Genomic DNA, 23,997 nt, shown 5'->3' on the forward strand with positions numbered 1-23,997 from the left:
TATTCACGTCTTTAATTAAGCTTTATTATAACGGAGCGTGTCGGTAACCCAATAAGAAAAACTCACCGTATAATTTAATAATCATACACATCACACATTGTGAAATCATGTTATTATCGCGCGGATCATATACATCATTAAGTGCCAATAACTTTTGACGATAACAAAGCGAGATCGATATACGCTCGAATTTTTCAATCAATTTTTTTAACGCACAAAGGGGAACGTACATGACCTAATGAATGACCATTCTTTTCACGTACCATAATCAAAAGTCGTGATTCTCTGAAAATGTGAACAGTTAACTCTCGACGACTAATTATGGGGGAGAAAAATATTTTTTTTCGACGCGAAATCGTGTCAAAAATCAAAGAGACAATGCTTATCGAGCACACAGTAATCGAACTCGACTCAAAGTTCATAATTTCACTGACGCTTAGTAAATGTGTCGTCTCAGTTTTTTTTTCTTCTTAGTTACTCTGAGTTTGTTATTGACATGCAAATATTTAACATACATATTTTTTATCGACACTCGAGATTGAGCTGTATTGCATATCGCGCAAATACTGGACGTGTATCGAAGCACAAACGATCCGGAAGCGCATCTTAAAAAATACAGAGAAAACAGAGAGATTTGTCGATGAGAAAGGTGAAAACTGGATGAATGAAACGCAAAATAAAAACTCGTATGAAAGCGAGCCGACTTATATCCACAATTAAATAAAGAATCGTCCTTTTATCACCAACTATTCTCACGGTAATAAGCGACAGTTAACGGATCGTTTAACGAAATATTTTCGAAGAAATGGCTCCATTGTCAGATAGTACCTACTATATAACGTAATTGATGGCAAATTGCGCGCAGAAAAAAACCACGTCTAACACACATAGTTTATTCGAGACGAATGACTGGCATATATTTTACAACGGCCGCCGTACGTACGATATTAACAAGTGAAACTAAGGTCGTTAGGCCTGAGACAAAAAGAAACCAGCCGTTCGTTCTTATCGACCGAAATGGATAATTTCTATTAATTTCTCTGAGTCGATTTAAAGTAGGCCGCGGCCAGGCGGGACGATTTGCATCTTAACCGGGTAATCGAATTAATTACATAATTTGGCAACTGAACCATATACGTGCGTATTATATGTTTGCAATAAGTGAATGTAATGTGTCGGAATATATACTTAAAAAGTTAAACATAAATAGTTAAGTCTAATAACAAACGTATCTTATAAAAAAAAAATCCGATATATATTCTGTATAAAATATTCATAAATAAGATTTTTTTTTAAAACTTTTTGAGTATATTCTGTATATTTCTGAGAATGAAATTAACTATACTAAACTAGCTTATTGTTACAAAATAAAAAGTAATCAAACAACCAGTGGTGCTATAAAAAAAATTACACTACATAAAGTAAAATTGAATCACGTGCTCAAACACTTATATGTTTGTTTACTCTTATTTATATGAGCTTGCTATCACTTTTCTGATATCATATCTGAATTTGAAGTATCGAATTATATAAATCTGCATATGTAAAATGTGTTTATTTTAAAGACTAGTCTAATAGTTCGTTATTTGGACTAAATTTATTTTCATATGCAAATATAGTAAATAAACCATAAAAAGTAATATGTCTCAAATAAATTATTTTGTCACAAATATAAATTTTATTCATAATAAAAGTTATAGAAAAGTTTTCATAGAATTTATATAACTTTGATATAACTTTTTTAATATCATGTCTGAATTTTAATTATCGAATTACATTAAAATGATTTTATTTTTCAATCATATCTGCAAATATAAAATATATTTATTTTTAAGACCAATTTTATAAATATTTATTTTCTCTACATTTACTTTATATATTTTACTTTTATATAGATTCTGATAACAAAAATAAATATTTGATTTAAAATGAAAATTTTGGAAAAGTTAAATTGAAAGAAAATACATTTGAATGACAGAAATAACATCGGAATTATTGAAAAATAAATTGATAATATATTTAAATACTAAATTAACCAAAATATTTATATTTTTAATACTGATAAAAAACATTATATTATCATTAAAAATATTTTAATTTTAAAATTATTTACTTATTTTATAAAAACAAATTTAAAATCTGCCATATGGACTATGTGCATAATAATAATATTTTAGTATTTTATTTAATAAGATTATATTATATTCGACAAAAGTATTGTATTTTTCTTTTTGGAAACTAGTCTTATGCAAATATGGTTAATAATCCAAAAAAATAAATATGTCTCATATAGATTTTGCTGTCACAGCTATATATTGAATATGTAATGTAAATTTTGGAAAATTTTGTCAAAATAAATAAATATAAAAATAATCTAAAGATACCCTAATTTATTTTTTATGTAAAATAATAATTAATTATCATATATATTTTAATCAAAAAAATATTTTTCTAATCTTAAGTACTTCATAAAAAACAATTTATATTCTGCCAAACAAACTTTGTGCGTGACAATAATATTCTTATATTTTAATAAATAAAAATATTAATAATAGAATTATTGTATTATTTATATAAAAATATCAGCACATGTATTTTTTTTATTTGCTAGTGGAAATATAATAAATATTTAATATGTCTCAAATATATATTTAATTCATTGTAAGTAATCTTGCGTAAGAATAATATTGTTGTATTTTATCAAATAAAATAATAATATTTATATATAAATATATGTATGTGTGATCTTAATAAATTAAACAAAATATAATATTTAATTTAAGACTAATTGTAATAGATATCTATAGTATTTTTTTATGTTTATTGTTAATATCATATATAATTGATTAAAAAAATATTTTCAGCAAATATACTTTTTTTATAATTTTACTATCGATTGATTGCTAAAATTAAACTATATTTAAAAAAATATAAAAGTAAATAAATATTTATTATACATACATTTTTGTTTAATTTATTTATATAACAATTTTAACCTTTTTCAGTATAATAATGATAAATTATAGCATTTATAAATAATTTCACATAAAAGTTGCTTTAAATATTTTATTTATATCTATTCCTAATTTATTGCCCAAAATCAATGCTGTTGCAAATTCAAAGCTATTTTCTAAAATATTTATTAAATTGTAAATCATAAAATATTTGCGTGTAACGCATGAAGTTAGTCGTGAGCGAACTAATAAATATTTTAATAATCATTCCTTTATCGATTCACCAAAATAAAACACTAGTAAAAATATAATGCATATAAATATGTATGCGTTTTTTTGGGTTTTAAAATAATATTAATCAAAAAAATGCATTTAATGCTAAACTGACACTCTTAAAATGTAAATGGTCAAATTAATCAAAAGTGAAAAAGATAATAAAAGAAACGCTTCATTAGTTTTACTTTTGTTTGATAATGTATTATAAATATTTATGTTTCACCCATTTTTTTAAGCTTATTTAACAAAATTCCATAACAATCTATCATTCGTTTCTCTTATGTTTGTTTATACTGCTGTTTTTTTCATTATGGTAATCACTATTTTCTAGTATCGAATCAATGCACAGTTATTTATGTATTGTGTATACATATATCTATCTATGTTCACATATTTCTAATTCACTAAATATTTACATTTGTCAAGCTTCTTTACATATGTATACAGTAACCTACGTATCTATCATACATAGTATGTATATAATAACGACAACAATATCACAAGTCCGTTATCTAAATTGCGCGCAAAACTTTCGTTGCATAAAGCGAATCTTCATCCGGTAAATAATTGGCTTGCGTGTTTATCCGACGAGATTTTTAGTTTCTATACACATTTTTTATTTGATATATAAATCGATCAGCCGACTTTCTCGACTGTAACACGTTTTACGGCTAAAACGCTTTTTTTGTTAACGTATGTATCAATTTTCACACATTAAACTGAATGGAATGTATTGTGAGCTTAAAGTCCGAGCAGTGAGATTGGAACAATTATGAAGATATTGCGACACATTATAATTAACTCACTTTCCGCCACACTTTACGCTAACACTTCCGAGAACGCGTTAATTTGACGCATAAACCCAAGAGTTTAACTGTACACGCGATAAATGGTAAATAATTAAATCTCCATGTAACTGTGTTTAATGAAGAGATTGTGGAAATCATCATCAACGAGCGCATTCGCGTCTTTTTTTTATTTAGATATGTGATATGCATTAAATGTAAAAAACATATTTCATTTTATTTGAGAACCTACTTCTGGGTCAATATTAATAGTATTTTAATCAAGTTACATTTATAACGTTTTTTTATTATTAATAACAATGCTGATATTTTAGTTTATGTTATATCAACACAAGTACTTTTAAAACTGTCACTCTAGAAATTGCTGTATTAATAAAATTGCATTTATATTACACATAGTAAACCATAAATATATATCGCTATCGCTATATAATATTTTAAAATGTGCCTTTAATATATTTATGCAAAATACATATGTCAACAAAAAGCAACACAGCACAGGCTGTTAATAATTGAGCCACCTAAAAATATGTGCAATATGTTGTACAACAAGTTTATCATAATAATTAAACTCTAAATATTTTTGTGCAATTTTTGATTTGTTTCATTTAATAAGCTATTCCTAAATACGCCATTTTTTTCATTTATACCATATATAAAACAGCAATAAAATATGAATTTATGCTACTAAAAATGTTTTACAATTTTTTATCTAAATTTGTAATACATTTGGCTACTTTTAAATGAACCACCTAAAATCACAATTATGTGCTAGTTTGCGCCACTCAAGACATTCGTGATAGAATGATAAAAAGCTATTTAAATTATATAGAAGAAAAAAAATGGAATCAAGAATCTATGTATGTTTTGTATAAAATGCTTCACTATCTATCTCTACGTCTCTATGTTTGTTATGAGCCACTCGAAAGATTCGTAAATCACTATTTGGTGTATAATAATAATAAAATATCTGTTGATAATTTTAATATAGAAATAATTGCTAAATAGTAGCAATGAAAATTTGTAAAAAAAATGTTCTATTATGATATAAACATTATTTGGTATTTTATTAGGAATTTTCTAAAGAAACAGAGATAAAGATTCTTTAAAGATTATTAAATGAAATTTTATACCAATGTGTATGATTTATAAAATATTATAGCATCCCTAGGATAATGCAGGAATGAAAAAATGTAGGTTTTCTGGTGTGAATAAAGAAAAATAAAAATCCAAATTTTAATGTAATGAATTTTCGTATTTTATCAGCACAATCATGAGATTGTATATTTATGTAAATCTACGGCACAATTATGGGGCTAATTTTAAACGCACCTTTTAAAATATTGATTCAATTTCCACTGAGCTTTAGTGCTTTTCGATAAGCTCGTTTAAAATATACACTGATTCACTCTATTTTGTAATTAACGTTCGATCATACATATCGATAGCGGGCACCATCGCGCCAGGATTAATCTCTTTCTCTCTCTCTCTCGTTCTCGAGTGCGGCAATTATCTAATTTTCCGTAATGCGTTCGGACGCCGGCCGGTCGGCAGCCGCTAATTTCGTTCTCCCGGACGAATCGAAAAAACTGAAATTGCGACCGAGAGATGAGTTTCGCACGCGATACTCGTATGAAATGTCTCGGATTACGGTTGCGCAAACCGGACTCACCTTTTACACGGAGACGCATGTGAATGCAGGCAACTCCATGGCCCTAAAGCCGAGGTCCGTGGAACTGGCGCCGGTCCGTATAACAACTCGTAGAAAATAATATAAATACAATAAACAATCTCGATGGAAGGAAAACTGTTCACTGGAGAGGAGATAGAAAACGGTCACGAAGCACGGTCACCGCGGCATGTTTGTGGGCACGTGCCCTGGACTCCGGCGGATGGTGGTGGCGGAGGTCCGACCCGGAGCTCGGCTGAGGCCCGACTGAAGTTGAGCAGAGGCGCGTGGCCGCTGTCAGCCAGTCGACCACCGACGCCGACGCCGAAGAGAGTGAAAGGACGTCGACGCCGTCGACGTAGGAAGCGCGCAACCCGCGACGAGCTGGCCGAAATCACACGGTTTACAGTGTTTCCTGTGCCATTTTCCCGAATCCTATTTTAATGAGCATAGAATCACTGCTTTTTTAAAACCTTCGATGCTACTATATATTAAAAATATTTAATTATTTAATCTTGCTATGAAAATTTTAAGTAAAACATTTAAATTTAAATTTTCATAATAATTCGATTCGATTTTTCCTTAAAATTGGGCTATTTATTGATTGAATTTGAAACAGGTAATAAAGCAGCAGAAACTGTTTGCAATCTAAACCATGATTTAGGTGTGCGTCATGTTATAAAACGTACAGTGCAATGGTGCTTTAAAAAAATATGCCAACTCAAGAGTCAAATTCGAAAGCTTGCACAAAAGTTTAACATTAATATTGTAACAGTTTTTAACTATTTATAAAAACAAGGTTACGAAAATTGTCTTTTTTATAGAACAAAAACAAATATTGATAATAAAACAGAAGCAATAGTATTGTTACTTGCGATGAAAAGTGGATCTTTCAAAACAACATAAAGCGGTCTTCAAAACCAAATTAAATAAAACTGCGGTCTTCAAAACCAAATTAATCCTAGCAAAACTATTACAGCTAAAGTTTTTTGTCATGTGATTGTCAAAATGTTCTAAAAACGACGTCATTTAATCCTCGAATGGATTAATCGAATAAAATTATTTTTACGATAATGCACTAACACTCATACTACAACACCGGAATACATAAACATGTTATTCAAAAGCAGAAATGTGTTAATTAGCTTAAAAAATGAATTCGAATATGAACTTTATAAAACAGTAATTTTGCTAAAAAAAACCATATCACCAAAAATATTATAAGCTTATAATACATGTACATCTCATAAAAACCATTTAAAAACGCTCTTATGTGCATATTAAAAAAAATGTGAAATAATATTTGGTTCAAATAAAATCATTACATCTGAATGTGCTAATAGAAAGCATATTCTATTGAAGCTTTAAATTAGGATTGAAATAATTTTAATTCTAAATTTAAAAAAAATGTCTTTAATAGATGTAATGTTCTTAAAAAATACGATATATAAACCGCAAATGCTATTAATTTTATACAGAACTACTAGCGAGAGAATAAAAACAGGTTTAACCCTTTAGCGCGCAAAGGGCGAAAACGGTCGATATATCGACCGACGACATAACGGTCTATAATTCAATACCTATTCATAATAAAATCTTCCTTAGCATCCCAATATGTCATCGAGGAAGCTCTTTCGTTGATATATCGACCATATGAAATTAAGTTGTTGCTATAGGCCAAAACACGATAAAATCAAAAATCAAAATAAAACATTACAAAACTCTAAAAGAATTATTTTTTAACAATATTTCTTTATATGTGTATATGTAATATATTTCAAACAATAAATTATATTTGTGTGCCAATATTTGATCGTTCATTATATAATAAACAATTTTTTTAAATATCACCCTAAGTGGTCAAAGGTCGATATATCAACCGACAAAATTTTCGAAATTTGCAAAAAAAAAATTATTTTTTTTAATTTTTTTTATTAAAATTATTTTTTTTATATATAATAAAAGTTCTAAAAAGTAATTTTTTAACCCTTAATTCCAAAATAATTAATTTGCGTGCTAAAGGGATAAAAGGCAAAAAGTTTCGAAAGACAGCAATAATTTTAAAGAGTTTTGGCTTGCCCTAAGTTCTTAGATTCACAATATAACATATTCATAACATATTTTTTAAATGATAGTAATTAAAGCTCACATTCAAACACTTATTTTAAGCATAGGTTGTATTTTTTCAAATAAATACAACTATCAAAATATATATCAAACTATTTAGTGACCGTTAAAAAAATTATAAAAATTCAAAATAAATTTTTAGATTTAAGAAGTATGTATGGTTTATTTAACATAAACATAATAAAAAAACTATGAATAACTAAATATGATTGTTTTATTATATCGCAAACCCAAAAACTATAAATATAATAAAATTATAGAATACTAAAAATCAATAAAACCAAAGCCAAACAAAAAAATATATCTAAACTTTCAAGTGAATAAGAGTCAAGATTTATTAATAGAAAAATTATAGAAACTTGTCTAAATACCTAAAATTTATTTTTTAAATTAGAATTAAATTATTTTTATATAAACCAATTTGATAAAAACGACACAGGTAAAAACCTAATTATATTAGGAAGAAAATACTTAGTAATTCATTCTTTTGTGAAATTCATGGATGTAAAATTAAAATAACAATCGGTTGTATTTAGATACATACATATATTTATTTATTTTCGTACATAAGCATATCTATGTATATAAATATATACATAAAAATAGTACGATAATATAGAAAAATATAAAAAATATATTTTTTATATCAAAAATTATTAATCAAAATATATAATATAATTTATCTTATGTATTAAGAAACATTTATTAAAATTTAATATCTGAAATTTATTGCCACATTTTTTTATATATATAAGTGTATTTTTTGTGAAAGGGATTAATGACATAAATAATACTAAATTATTTTAATTAATGTGCTTTTTTTTTAATTATCAATATAATTTTTAATTTTACTTTTATAATTGCTTAAGATTGGTTATAACATTTTTTGTATGGATGTTCATAATATTAATAAATTTTACAAATTTATTTTTTATATAAATAAATATGTCTAAGACATAAGGGTTGACTCTAAAAGTCATATTATTTTTACTATGTAGATGACATTTATGTTATATTTAATATAGTCCTATAAAATCCTAAGAAAATTCGAATCAAATATTGTTTCATATATAAAGAACAATTATTAAAGACGTCTATTGGAAAAGTAAAAGCACAAAAAGTGTCATAAATAATGTAATAACACTATCATAAACTATTATATTTTAAATATTAGGTTAAAGACCAAATAACCAGCATCAATTTGTATACGAAATATAGCGTCTAGAATCATAAATTTTATAAGATATGTTACATTATCTTAATACATAATAATACAAAAATTGTATACTAGTTGTCCTAATTTTTTATAGACAGTTTGTTATATATTTCACATTTAATTTTCAATATATTTTTATTTTATTTATAAGTTTAAGTTTCTGACAAGTCTTTATTTAAAATTAGCTAATTATTACTTATTTATTTTGACAAAAAAAAATAGAAAGCAGTTGAGATAACATAGAAGGGTTTTGACATATTTTCCTCCGCATATTTTCAAAAAACATAAATATGTCAAATTTTACATTACCTACATTAAGTTAAATAGCTTATATTAGATACTTAAATCCTATAAAAATATATGAGAAATAGGAAACAGCTTTTTTTTTAATTTCGAGAAGCATGGAAATAACAGCGAAAAATGACGATAAGACAAATTTAATATATACTTATTTGGTTTACTTTTTTGCATAAATCATAGCATTGATATGTCTAATATTTTTATGTAAAAAAAATATATGCAAGTACTATTTTGCATATACATCAAAATCTTGTATTTTTGTGATATAACAGTAATAAAGATTTTAATCAACAACAGAAAATGGATTAAAATATTAATTATGTATAAAATATATACTACTTACTGCTAGACATATTAATTAGAATTTAATATGTATTATAAATGTCGAATATACATCTGCCGAGTTTCGTGTGACATCTACAATCGCACGTGAAATTATGATTATTTTTTACAGACAGCTGTTATAATGTAGTGCGAAAAAATACATCATTCATCGGCGATGAAGTGGGGAGCACATAATAATTTTCACATGTAAACGAGGTTATTTAAATTAAAATTTCTTTTGGAATTACTAATAATATGCTTGACTCTTCATTAAAATTATTTTTTTTAGATTATGTATACGAAAATAAATGCCATTGCAATAATTATATATATAATTTTGATATAAATATATGTATATGCTTCAATGAAATGTTATAGTATATTAATAGTATATTTAAAAACTAATTATATTTTTTTCATAAGAATAAAAAATATTCATGGTTTTTATGCACTGAAAATTAACACTAAACGCTGATTCAATCTAACGCATTCATTAATTTTACCAGCACAAGCATCGATAAAGAGCGTCAGATTAGAAAGTTATTTTACTGCAATTTTTATGGTTCTAGGGCACTGTTATTTTTTTATTCTTTACATTATAATAAATTAATAGTCCATTTACGTTGCACCGCACTCTCATTACTCTAAAGACAATTAGCACCGACGTTAAATATTCATCGGATCGAAAGTCAACTCTCGCCACCGGCGATAGTGAATCACATAGAAGGGTAATCCGTCTCGGATATTAAATTTCGGTTAAGATGATGAAAAAAGCATAACAAAAACCACAAACATCACTGGGACATGTCGATGAACACTTTCGTGCTTTGATAGGCGATGCGTGTCAAGCCAGGGGAAAATGTAAATTCGAATACTGAGCAATGAATTTCAACTGTCCCGACCTTGAATTAAGCACTATAATTTGCCTAGGCAAGTGGACCACTCAACGGTTAACGAATGGCAACCATAAAGGGTCACCGTCGCTACTTCCTTAGTAAACTGGCTTAAGATTTCAACATTCGGACTACGTTTCATAATAATTGATATCGGTTTTATTACCAACAGCGAGCAACGATTCTAGGGCGCATCCGCGATTGATTTGCAATTTTTATTTTGTAACATTTGATATTTAAAATGTATGTCTTTACACAGTTGTATATTCCAAGTATGTTTCATGTGTAATAATGATGTCAAGACTTGGATTTTCCAATGAGATGATTCGACGTTCTTGACCTAAATATATTTTATTTCGTGTTTTTCCGCAATGAAAAAATAATAACGAATTACATCATATAGAATGTATAAGTATGAGGTGGGAAACGTGATAATAAGGTTCTTCCTAAGTCTGACAAAAAGTCGCGGTCTTTCGAACAGTTTGTCAGTCAATCAGTCATGATTTTATTATATGTATATCTAAATATAATTATATTAAAAATGGTTTTTATTGGAACTATCCTATACCTATAATGTGTAAATAATCAATTTATCCAATATATTTATTTTATTTTATGAAATGTTTATACTTTTATTTTTATTTAATAATGACTAAATCAGTATAATTTTATATATATTTAATGAACTTGTTTACCATTTTTAATTAATATATGCTGCAAAAAAATATGTTTGTTGTTCTAATAATTACCATTTACAATGCAAACAATTTAATGAATGAAAAAGAAACGACACAAATAAATTTCATTTTTAATTGTTTAATCGTCACTTTCACACCATATTTATCTAGTTAAATTTCAAGCGCAAATTGAAAATAAAAGTTGAATTTACATAAGAATTAAAAATATATTAAATTAAACAATATAGTAGTAACCTATAGTATAGCCTTTCCAAAAAAAATAGTGCCTCGCCCAGACAGTCGGGCACCATCATGCATAAACAGTTGCTGCGGATTCGCCGCCGAAACACACCAAAGTCCAAATTGGTATTCAAAGTCGTTTCTTTCGGCGAAATCCGTGACACTATGCGTAGATGACAAAAGAGCCGCGATTCGTGTCACGCGTCATCATCCTTTTTCCGCGGTTAATGTTCGATTGTGCCTTTTGCCGTGCAGTGTACGCGTCATCAGTTACGCGGCACAATTATCGCTGATTAACTGTTACAAGGCAACTTGTGTTTGCATTCATATGAACACGACCATAAACGTTACGCAACTAAGCACTCGTATGCAAATTGAGAACACCCAAACAATGCCTGCCACAAAGGCAGAGAATGGCCCAAAAAACACACTTTGGTAAACATGATGTATAATATTAAGAGCTCATACATATATACAATCATATACTTTATGAATATACCTAAGGAATAAGACACTAATGTTCCTATAATTTGTGATACATATATTTTAATTACGCAGATCGAAATTTAATAAAGTAATTATTCCAACTAGAACTTAAAATTTTGTTCATACAAAATTTTTAATTGTGGAAGGTCAAAATACAACTGTTGCAGTTACTGACTTTTCAATAAAACAATTGATGTTAAATACAGCTGCCAGTCAAAATATCATCTTGCGTATTTTTACTAATTATTATTTTTTTACAAGAAAGATTCGATCTACAACTAACCTAAATCTAGAAATCCATACTAATTTGACTGAAGCCCTATTCTATTAGTATATATCTCATAAAGCAATTTATTTTTAAATAAAATACTTAAAATATTTTAACTATGATCTAAGTTTTTTATATAAATATTATCGAGTAAACTTATTGTAACAATGAGAATTGCATATTTAAATTAGTAAATATTAAACTAGCTCTTTAAAGTAAACCAAAAAACAAGCTGATTTTTTTTGTTACGAAAACAAACACTAAATATAAATGAAATACAGAAATAATAAATGAACTTTTACGAAAGTATTTGATTATTTCAATAAAGCAAGTATTTTAATACATTTTTGGTCGGTATTTTAATATAAAGGTCAGTATAAAAACTGTCGATATAAGTAATTAATGATCAGTATATAAAATGAATGCCCAGTATTTATATTAAATGGTCGGTATTTTAAAAATGATTTGTTCAGATGATCAATATAAAATTCTTGCCATTATTTAATTGCCCACATTGTAAAGCGTTCACGTTTCGGTAAATAAAGGTAAATAAACACATTATTAAAATTACATTATCAAAAAAGTGAAAATTAATCTCAATCATATTATTTTTTTCGTGAAAACAATTTCTACTAATAACAAATATATTACACGAAAAATAAATTATTTCACTAAAGTTGAACAAATATTATGCACACAAAAAAAATATTATCAAAAATAATATGTTGCGAAACGTCCATTTGCCCTGTTTAAACCAAAACCTAACTTAAACAAATTTACTTAACTCAAAAAAATATATTTTAAAGTATTATATTTTTAATGTAAAGGATTAAAAATTAAAATATATATCTAATCAGTTTCTAGAAAACTCGTTGCACATGAAAGAGTAATAAATATATTTTTATAATCACGGCTATTAACTTAATTTTTTTAAATACTGACCATTATAATATTTATACCGAGCAAATATTAGATTTATATTAACCTATTAACTAATTATACTGACCTTTACAGTAAAATAATATTAACCATTTGCTTGATAAACTATTAAATATTGAACTAATAAATACTGACCATTAAAATATAAGTCATTCAAAAATGACCAGTGAACTGACAGTAAAATTACAACATCTACAATTAAAACTATATCCATATAAAACAATCGAAATTTTTCAGTTGCAAATAATTGTATAACTAAAAAACATACTCAAATGTCCAACTTAACGTTAAATGGATTATATATTTTTAATCATTTCTTCCAAATAAATAAATAGCTAATTTTGTAATTTTTATATAAGTGAATATGATTAAAAAAAATGTTTTAATAATATATATTTATTTCATTATTTTTATTTTAGTTTTTTATTACAGATTAAGAATTAGGGACGCGATCGCGACTCTTTAAGGCACTCTAAAGCTAGCAACCAAATGTTGCCGAGCGTTGACGGATTGTCGACACCGTTGAAAAAGTGTTTCATTGAATAGACGCTATGCCGAGAATTTAATAAATTGTATACCAAAAAAGGCACTAGGATACAAATACGGATACTAGCCGTACACTCTATTTTAGAGATATCTCTTTTATATAATTTACAAGAAGGATTACTTTGCCTTTTTTGTAGTCAATGAATCAATATTTGAGGATGCTACGAACTAGCGTATCGTACAGAACACGAATCGCCAATAAATTATTGAAGTCAGTATAACAAAGTCGAGCATCTTCGACGCTTTATTGCAAGTTTTATTGATGTGCATACAAAATCTCCATCTCTGTAAAGATGGGATTAAAAAAAATTAATTCTATAAAAAAATTTTGAACTGGCAAATTTTTTATTAAATAGATAGTATACATTTTTAAATTAAAAATAAACAAATGTCTTATTATTTTAATATAAATTGCTATTCAATTCGATATTTTAGTGACGCATTTTTTCTCAACATTTCTACATTTAAACCGCTCGGATGAATTTATTATAATTATCATCTAACTCTCCCGATACTCTGAAGATTTAGAGCATGTTTAAATTGGTTCATATATCTTATTAAAAAATTTTCCTCCTATTCCTGCGGCATTCTCGGAGACTACAAGCCTTATCATGTTGTCGCTTTCTCTCCGCAATATATGTCCGAAGAACTGGACTTTTGAACGCTAAGCTATTCTATTATATAGACATAGATTCTCTTTCTATACAAGAGACACCGATCATCATTATCCAGTACCAGTCTTTCTTAAGCCTTTATTTCTCAGATCATCAATAAAACAAGAGTTTAATTATAAAAATGAATTCATTTATATATGAACAATCATGATATCCGAATAATATTTGCAATTCGTTTTCGATTTAGACTCTCATTATTAATACATTTCTTGTAAATACATCTAGTGTGTCTAATGTTATTTTTTATAGTAAAAAGTGAAAGCCATTATTAAAATTCTGTTAGCCGTTCAAACCACCCGCGGCTTCTGACAGTTCCGAGGTGTCCGCCTGAAGGTTGAGATTTATTAAAACGTCACGAACAATAGTTTTCGGTTTCGGCGTCGCGAAAAAAAGTAAACAGTCATCCATTATGCTGCCAGTCGATATCGTTGTTTATCTTAATAATAAATTTGCCAAAATGTACCGGCCGATTATTATTAAACATTTCACTTCGACGAAAAAAAATTATGAAAGTGGAAAGAACTTTACCACGGTTGCTTTTTTATCCACCGCTGCAATACGCTCGGTCCATTATATTCGCATAATACGTTTTCACAAATCACCTTTCGCTATGTAAAAGGGCAAAGTTTACATTTGGGACAATCGACGGGATCGTTTGATCTAAAATCATTAAAATATGCAAATGTGCTTTCAATACAGTATTTTGATTATAACAATAGATAAATTAAAAGGGGTGTCAAATAACAATAACAATAAAAGCACGATAGAGAATTGGTTTAATATAAATTATTCTTGTGTTCTAAATAAAACCATACAACACTTTTGTAAATGTTCGATCAGAAGTAAAAAATATATTATGGTAATCCAATTGTTATTTAAGATCATTGTAATTATTGTAAGATATATTGAATGTTTTAAATTGATAACAATAGTTAAATTATAAATGTGATATAGAAAGATCAAACAGAATTATTAACATCAATAAAAATAGCCGAAGTCGTCTAATCAAAGCATTCCTATGTACAATTAATAATATGTGCATATATTCAAAGCATGTAGGCTATACAACATATGCTAAAATTATGGTTTAACCATCGCCATGAATGCAAACGATTGCGGTAACCTCAGTTAAAGCTTTAAAATAAATAGTCATAATATAATATAACAGTTTATGAATCTAACAGCGATAAAAATATGAGAACGAGACTAAAAATATACTGTTAAGCTTCTCCTTTCCTTTCCTGTACGACCATGAATATCAAAGGACCAGTAAAATACTTGATTAGAATCCCTTATAATTCGTCTTTAAAATTGTTTGACAGCAAACAGGCTTACCCCCAGCGTCTGTACATCACAGAAGCTAGCGGTATAAGATCGGGAGTTTCAGATTTATTTCAGTTTAGTTGCCATGTTACAAATTAATTAAAATATAAACATCCAGGAATAAAATCATCGTGCTTGAGCTTCAAACTCACTACTTCTCGCGAGCCCTACTCTTAGAGTGAGGTTACTCACTCGCGCTATCGCACGGCAAAATATTTTTTGGGAGATAATTATCTGGTTTTTACTCAAGATCTCTACATCTCTTCTAATTATCTTAATTACTAGCTAATGTGTTCATTTATGATACAGGAGTATTAAATACAATATATATAAGAATTTTTTGACCATAATTCCAAAATTATTCTTAAAACCATCTTACGCAAATGGCGTAAAAATTTTAAATTATACTTTTTATCGATCGTACGATATGATTAAGAGAATTTTAAATTGACTTTACTGCTATAATCACATAAAATAATAAAAATATCCTTGACTTCCGATCGAACTTGACGTGCTTTTTGGTGTAGTTTTTTTTTATTTCAATACCGGTAATACCAGTATTAGGACAAAAGCTAACCTTAGATACTACCGGTATTACAAAATGAAATACCGGCAATACCGAAAGCATTTTTATTTAAATATTTTAATTTTTTTAAAAAAGGCTTAGAACTTTGAAAACGACGATGCCCATAATTATTTAAAGCAGAAGTGGAGAGTAAAATGATTGTTTTTGTAGAATATGCACCTAAGTCATATTTTAGGAGTAGGATAGCAAAGTAGTGATATTATCTCAAGTCCCACCGAACGATATCACAGATAATTTTTGCAAATTTTTGCAAATTTTTAAATTTTAATTAAACATGCTCGATAGGCGGAAGAAATTCATTTGCTCTATTTCAGACTAGTCTAACTGTATCTAGCAGTTTTAAGTAACAAATAAATTACCTGTCGACTTCTTTCTTATGATAGGGATAGCTGGCGAAGTGAAAACAAAAGTAGGTATTGCATACAATTTTTTATCTCCGTTTAAACATATTTTACCCAAATAGTTCACGGAATATGCATCAATATTGAATATTAGCAATAAGTAAATCTCAAAAATTATATTTAAATAAAAAACGTATTTGCAAAAAAATTCATTGGAAAATCATGCAATGTTTTTTTTCTGTTATCAACTAAAATAGCTTGTACTAGACGATATAATTAAAATATTTTGACGGGTGTTTTTTTACATCTAACTTGATTTATCTTTTATTTTTTTTAAGTAAATAAATTTGCAGAATTTTAACTATTTTTTATTGCTATAACAAATAAATTATTAAGGCAAATTCCCTGGGACTAAAAGGTTTATGCAGTATTTACGTAATTTTTATAATATTCTACAATATATACCTTAACATTTATAACTAATATTTAAGTAATGTTACTTTGAATAAGAGTAAAAATAAATCAAAAAAAATATAATAGAGATATTTATGAATAAATATTAAATGTGCAATAAATAAAATAAAATAATATAAATAAATTACATAAATATTGCAATCTTCTATCATATAAATCTCTATTTTTAAATATATATGTTACATTTTTAACAAACAGATTTTTAAATTGACAAATATAATGAGGATGTATTTTATTAAAATAAACTAGCAAATGGTGCTATGGCAGATGGGTATAAAAATTTTGGAGGCATCCAGAAGCTTCGATTAAAGATGATATTTTGTCAAAGACAGCGTTATTCTAGAGTAATTGTTCCAAAATAAGAAAGATGTGGCACCCTTATCATCGAAACAATTTTTTTTAATTAATGAAAATGTTTTAATTAAAATAATTTGTAATTAAAATATTTAATATACCGAAACAATAGTTGTCTAAAAGTTCTGGTATTATTGCAATCTATGCAACGATTGCGCCTTTGTTTTGATGTATTTTATATTATTTATTTTAACAAATAATAGATACTGTGTTTTTATAATAAACATGCAGATATGTGAGATAATATATGTTTTTATTTATCTAATAGTGTATTTTTATAAAATGCAACAATATTTTAGCAGTTAAAAAAAACATTGAGTTATGAAAAAATTACATAAAAAACTTTCTGTTATTGAATAGGATACAAGCAATACTATAAAAATACTGATTAAAATACAACATAGTTTTAGTGCAAGCAAATAAATTATTAAAAAAAATGCTAAAGATAGAAGAGGTGATTTTTTTAATTACAAATATTATAAATAGTGTACTTCTCTTTAAAAAAACGGTTTTGTACAATGCTAATTATAAAATAGAACAAATGTTTTATTTAGCCAGCTGTGTATATCTTCAAGCAAAAGTTACACATACCAATTCAATGTAAGGTGTACCCAAAGGTATATGGAAAAGGTTTATCGTAAATCAACACACTCACATGGCTTATTGATGATGTCGACGCGATTAAGTGGCGAAAAAAAAGCAAAATGCGGTTTCACATATAAATTCTTTGCTGATGACTTAAAAATGTCGATACCCTTTTAAGGAAAGATTCTTGTTCGCTTTCTGATTCATTCGAACTTGTATGGTTTTACTTTCGTTCACTTTCGAAACACATTCGTCAGTTCAACTATGCGTTCAATTAAATATTCGATATGACTCAACAATTCGCGCTTTATTAATTATCGATATTGGTGGGAATATTTTTGCGGGTCACGATGTTACAAGCCGGGCTTAAGTATTACATCAGATATGTTTGATTAATGCACGGTTCGCGCTAAAGATACTAAGAAGATTATGTACAGTCAAACTCGGCTGTAACGAAAATCACTGGGTAACATTCCAAAATTTGTCCTTCTGCTTATCTCACTCAAAACCCTTGAATAACACATTATAACTTTATGATTTTTTAGATAACGTTCTACGGCAACACTTTACGATAAATATACAAATTACAATATGACTTTCCAAACTTTGCATTGCTTTATCTTCGATAATTATTTTTCCGAACGTAATTCAAATAATTGCGTATCTATAACAAATGGCTTCAGAAACAATAATTGTAGCAATCAATGTAAAAGTCGATTAAATGAATTTCTCAATTTATGAGATGATATTAGTTGCACCACGTTCATTTTTCTCAACTGACAAGATAATGGCCGAAAACGAAACTGCCAGTTATCCAGTAGAGTTTTTAATTCCTTTAATCCAAGTCCTATAATACTCTTGATGGATTTACCAAAAGTATTGGGTTTTAAAGACATTGAACACATGTGTGATTTGAGGCAACGATATTGACCGGCACTTTTAAAGGCAATTCATTCATAAAATCTCGTTGGTTTTATATTAAGTGGTTTTAATTTCTAATTCATATTGAGAAGCAATATGTCATGATGACACCACGACCTTAAGAGATGAATGCTTTTCTCGTGGTCAATTTATATTGCAATGTCACGAGTGGAGTATCCAAAACGCAAGCGAAGTTGGGTACGAATAAATATCTGATTTTTATTATAATATTGTACTTAACATACCAGTACGTTTTCTCTTTAATAGAGCCAGTGAAGATCATCTTCAATCGTTAATGGGACGCTACAATCACCCGTTTTTCCGATAATCACAGCCATAGATTTTAAGCATAGAAAGTGCATTTTCACCTGACATGGGGCTGCTTCGCCACAAATGCACTTTCTTCCGTCTGATGATAAAGATTTTTTAATAGAGACGTCGCGTCAGACCTCTGTTGAACACTTGCCATATGCCTATCAAGTCATAGCCCTGTTACTGGGTCAGTCGCTTTCGATTTAACAAAACCACAGCTATGTGTCTAGATAGATAAGGGAACGAAGATCACGTTTTAGAGAAACCAATATTTGCTTACCGACAAAAAATAAGATCTAACGTGCATTTTTTACATTAGAGCAGAATTTTGCTCTTAGATTATGCTTTTTATAATACAGTACAACACTTTTTCGTTTTAATTTCTAAACGGTGAATAATAACTACTGTTTTAAATCAATTTCACCATGGTGTTTACAATGTTTTTTAAGTGTCAATTATTGTTAATACTGAAATTTATTACTATATCACACTATGTAGTTGTAAATTGTATAACAAAGCGCTCTAGTGTGACTTCTAGAGTCTCCAATTCGAGTAATCGAGTTCTCGATACTCGAGTATTTTTGTCTATTTTTCAAGTACTTGATAATCGAGTATTTTGAAAATTACTCGATTAATACTCGAAATTAAAAAATTTTGAAATATTTCAGAAACAAAAATAACTTTAACTCGGTCCGGTAAAGGTTAACGTCTTGCTTTTATTTGGCGTTTATGCCCGAAGTCCCGAGTTAGAGCGGTTACTATCAGGTATAATTTTTTCATAGTTCCATAGTTGCATAGTTCCGGTCGTCGGCTATGTTAGTGGGTACGACGGAGAAATTTCTTTTGTGTTTTCTGTTCGACAGTCCCGACTTATCTAATTTATGGCAATGAACAATATGAAATATCAACAAAAAAAATTTTTAGGTTTTATGACTATGCAGTTGTAGCGTAAAGTGTTGTAAATTGTTTATATTGATCCCTCAGCTTAAAATATAAATCAAAACAATTGTGTGTTTTAAAGGCATTTAAAGTAAAGTCAGTTCTTTGCGAACCGTTTGGCTCTAGAGTGAAAGGGATTCACCCAAATACATCTTCGAAGGATATAGATTTAAATTTTTTTCGCATTAATCAGAAGGTGTAGAATATTGTATATTGTTAGGAAAAAAAATCTATTCAAGAAGAATTACAAAATGCTATTTTGTCAATAGTCGAAGGAAATAAGAGAAAAGCAGAGAAGGGAATGAAAGAAGAGAACATAAAAAGAGAGTTCAAAAAATTTTATATCTATAAAAAGCGAACAGATATAAATTAGAAGCCTTATCCAACGCGTTAATGACAATAAGACCAACATCAACAGCAACGGAAAGGGTTTTTTCCATAACGGGAATAATAAAACCAAAGGTTAGCAGTAATATTAAATTCGAGACACTTTTTGCATTATTGTTTTTAAAAAGTATGTTCGTGAAGTTAAAATAATTGTAAAAATTAACATACTAAGTATTTTATTAATTTATTTATATGTACACGAATTTGAATAATAGCTATTTTGGTACATTTGGTAAATACTCGAAAGTACTCGAGTACTCGAGTATTTTAAAATTTTAATATTTGATACTCGAGTAGTTTATGGTTCGAGTAATTGGAGACTCTAGTGACTTCTTAATCAACTTTAAAATGCAGTTGCAAGCTTTAAAAATATGGATTAAATTTCTCTCTATAAATACAAATAAATGTAATGTTCTTTTTGTCTATAAATTATTTTTTTTTATTTTTTTATGACAATTCTAGCTCATAAATATATTTTTCTCAAAAGTTAAATTTTAAAAGCAATATTTAAGAGCATAATAATAACAATTTTATGATTAGATTTTTATGAGGATGTAAAAGACATATAAAACAAAATATTTTTAAGAATTTATCTTTACATATTTTATTTCCTTTAAATCGTGAGAGAAAAAATGACGAGATTGTGCAATTATATTGACGAAAGTAAAGTCACTGTAGCCGGACATACAACTCGCTCGGTCGACAAAAGAATAATCTTTCCGTCGACCGACCTCAAGAGTCAGCTGATCTGGTTTCATACCAAATCGACCATTCGCCGCTCATTACGTATACACTAACGACGATCGTGCTGTTGAATCGCTTTTTCTGACCTGCCCAACTAAGAATGATTCCCATATGACGCAGCTAGTTCAGCATAGACGTTACAAATCCTATTTAGCTGCAACTTTAACACCCACTAAACGAATCAATTATGAGGAGGAACAATTCTAGAATTGGTTATAAATTTACTTATGCGGCATACAATTCCATTACGCGTCTTTTTTACTGAACACTACAAGTGTTTATTTATCATGTTTTCGATTTCTAGAAAAATAATAAATTTACCGCATAGTATTACAATGAACTGAGTACAAAAAATATATTTTTACAGTATAATTATTTGTACGCAGAGAATCTTTTACTGATTTAATTTGCAACAATTTGGGTAAATATTTATGTATGTAAATTATATCATATTATAAGATAGTTGATATTAAAAATATAAACGAACACTAAGAATGGTAAAATATTATTAAAACAGACCAGTACTTAACTATTACATTTAATTAACTTCACTTTCCATCTCATGGTATTTTCCTTCATATTTTACAAATAATGATAGCATCTAATCTATTTCCATAAAAACATTAACTTTTGTATAATTTAGCCGGCGAACGAATCCTAGCCAAAGAATTAATTAAACTTAATTGTTTTCTGACCGGCAAATGTTCGAGATAGTCCGAACGAAATATGTTTATATATGTCATTGAACTTATATTATCACGCAATGTTTTTGAAGTATTAATCGGAAGTACTTGTTTTTTCTCACTACCTACAGCTATAAATTCAGCGGATTTCAACCACTACTTGTTGTAATTAGTTTAAAAGTATATTCATAACAAAGTATGTGTATACATATATAATTTATGATTCCATCACTGACTCAAAGCAATAACTGACACTTTTACTTAATATACTAGTATAAAATGAATGTACGCATATACTAAGAATATGTTTAATATATGCGGCGAAAAATTATGTGGCAAGAACTCAGTGCATTCTGTTCCTTAACACATATCATCCTGATTTATGTGGCTTTATGTGTAAATTCATCACATCTCGAAGTTTTACTGTTATCATCACAATAAAAATTAGCATAAAATCCATTGTGCATGTACTAGTATAATGCATTACCTCTCTCTCCAATGTAATGTATCGGATACATCAGATTCGTTTGCGATATCAACAAGCTCGGCCCTTCCACATTATTAATGCTCGACGTTACCAGTGCGCCACCGTTGTTTTCTAAATTGATCACGACGAATTAGTACCTTAATGTATTCAGCCCGCGTTACAGCATACATTTTACGCTCGGAGCGATCGTTGAATCAATTTCTAAACATAGGTAAACAGAAACGCCTTTTTAATTGGCGTCAGCGCTGATTAACAGTCACGTGCCACGCGAAAGACCACATCCGACCAGTTGAGGCAAATGGTAGCCGAATACGAGATCAGTGTGCCATTCGGAGCCGTATACCGTGACTTCTAACCAGAATCATTGTGGTGGTTCTAACTTTACTTTTACATAACGGGTCCGGCAATTCACCACGTGCTGGCGACAGTTCGCCGAAATAAAAAATATACACAGCGAGGATGGTTCGCCGATTGCCGTACACTGCGAGTAAACAATTTCCTGGGGAATCATGGCATCGAGATAATTTACAGCCACTTTGGGTCACCGATGTGTGGTCATCTGATACCACAAAATATGTACATTTGGATGTGACCGAGTTGAGCACCAACACGGAAACTTTACTTGCTATCCTACACTCTAGTAATTAATTGGCGCTCGTTTGGTTCGCTTTTGCCGAAACTGCAAATGTGATTTAAACTATTTGAAAACTTTGCTATCAAATGATTAAATTTTCTATTCAAATATTTATTAATAAATACTCGATAAATTTCTCGGTTAGGGCTTGTATTATATAGAAAATTAATAATGCTTATTCACCAATATATTTGTATTCATTTATAATAAGTAATAGCGAATTGGTAAATGCATCAAAGAGCCAAACACGAGAACATTTTTAACTATCAAGTATAAATTGTTTTTAAGGTACCATAATTAAAACATGGCTGTACAATCTTACCAATGAATATATCTTATGATATAGATTCGTATTACATTGGTTGCACTGATGCAGTCGTCTCAAAAATTAAGTTGATTCAGCGAAAGCTTGGATTAAAGTCAGAAACGAAGTGAAAGTTTAGGTGGAAGTTCCAAATAGAAGTGAAGTTTTAATAGAGGTGTTCACACAGCTTTAAAGCTATATATAATCGTGAAAAAATAATGATATTGTTGGTGATCTTAATCTTGAAACTTGTGTTAATTGCCGTGACAAAAAATGATCATTCATCAACAGTTAAGAGAAACAAGGCATTATAGTGTAAAGGATGGAACCACACAAAAATTCTCCGGTGCCTTGACAAAATATTTCTTTGTTGCGAAACGGTCACGGGAAGCAGTATATCATCGGAAGAAGAAAAAACGCAATAATATCGTTGTTGTGTGTCACTTTTTAAAGGCGTATACATATTTCCTTATTCTAGAAAGCGATTACAACGATCGGCTGGATAATCGCTGCATGATTGTGATTCGT

General features: G+C 28.4%; 1 protein-coding gene across 1 annotated transcript in view; it reads right to left on the reverse strand.

Annotated features, from left to right (window-relative positions):
* Positions 1–5,975, reverse strand: part of Sb (serine proteinase stubble) — a 131,837-nt gene extending 125,862 nt beyond the window's left edge. The window contains exon 1 of the mRNA XM_088200034.1: positions 5,709–5,975. Within this exon, the coding sequence (XP_088056160.1) occupies positions 5,709–5,727 (19 nt within the window). The 5' untranslated portion in view covers positions 5,728–5,975. The remainder of the gene's footprint in view (positions 1–5,708) is intronic.
* Between the last annotated feature and the right edge of the window lie 18,022 nt (positions 5,976–23,997).

Source organism: Plectrocnemia conspersa, unplaced genomic scaffold, assembly GCF_051122295.1.
Source record: "Plectrocnemia conspersa isolate PC_06_02 unplaced genomic scaffold, ASM5112229v1 ptg000012l, whole genome shotgun sequence".
NCBI lineage: Eukaryota > Metazoa > Arthropoda > Insecta > Trichoptera > Polycentropodidae > Plectrocnemia > Plectrocnemia conspersa.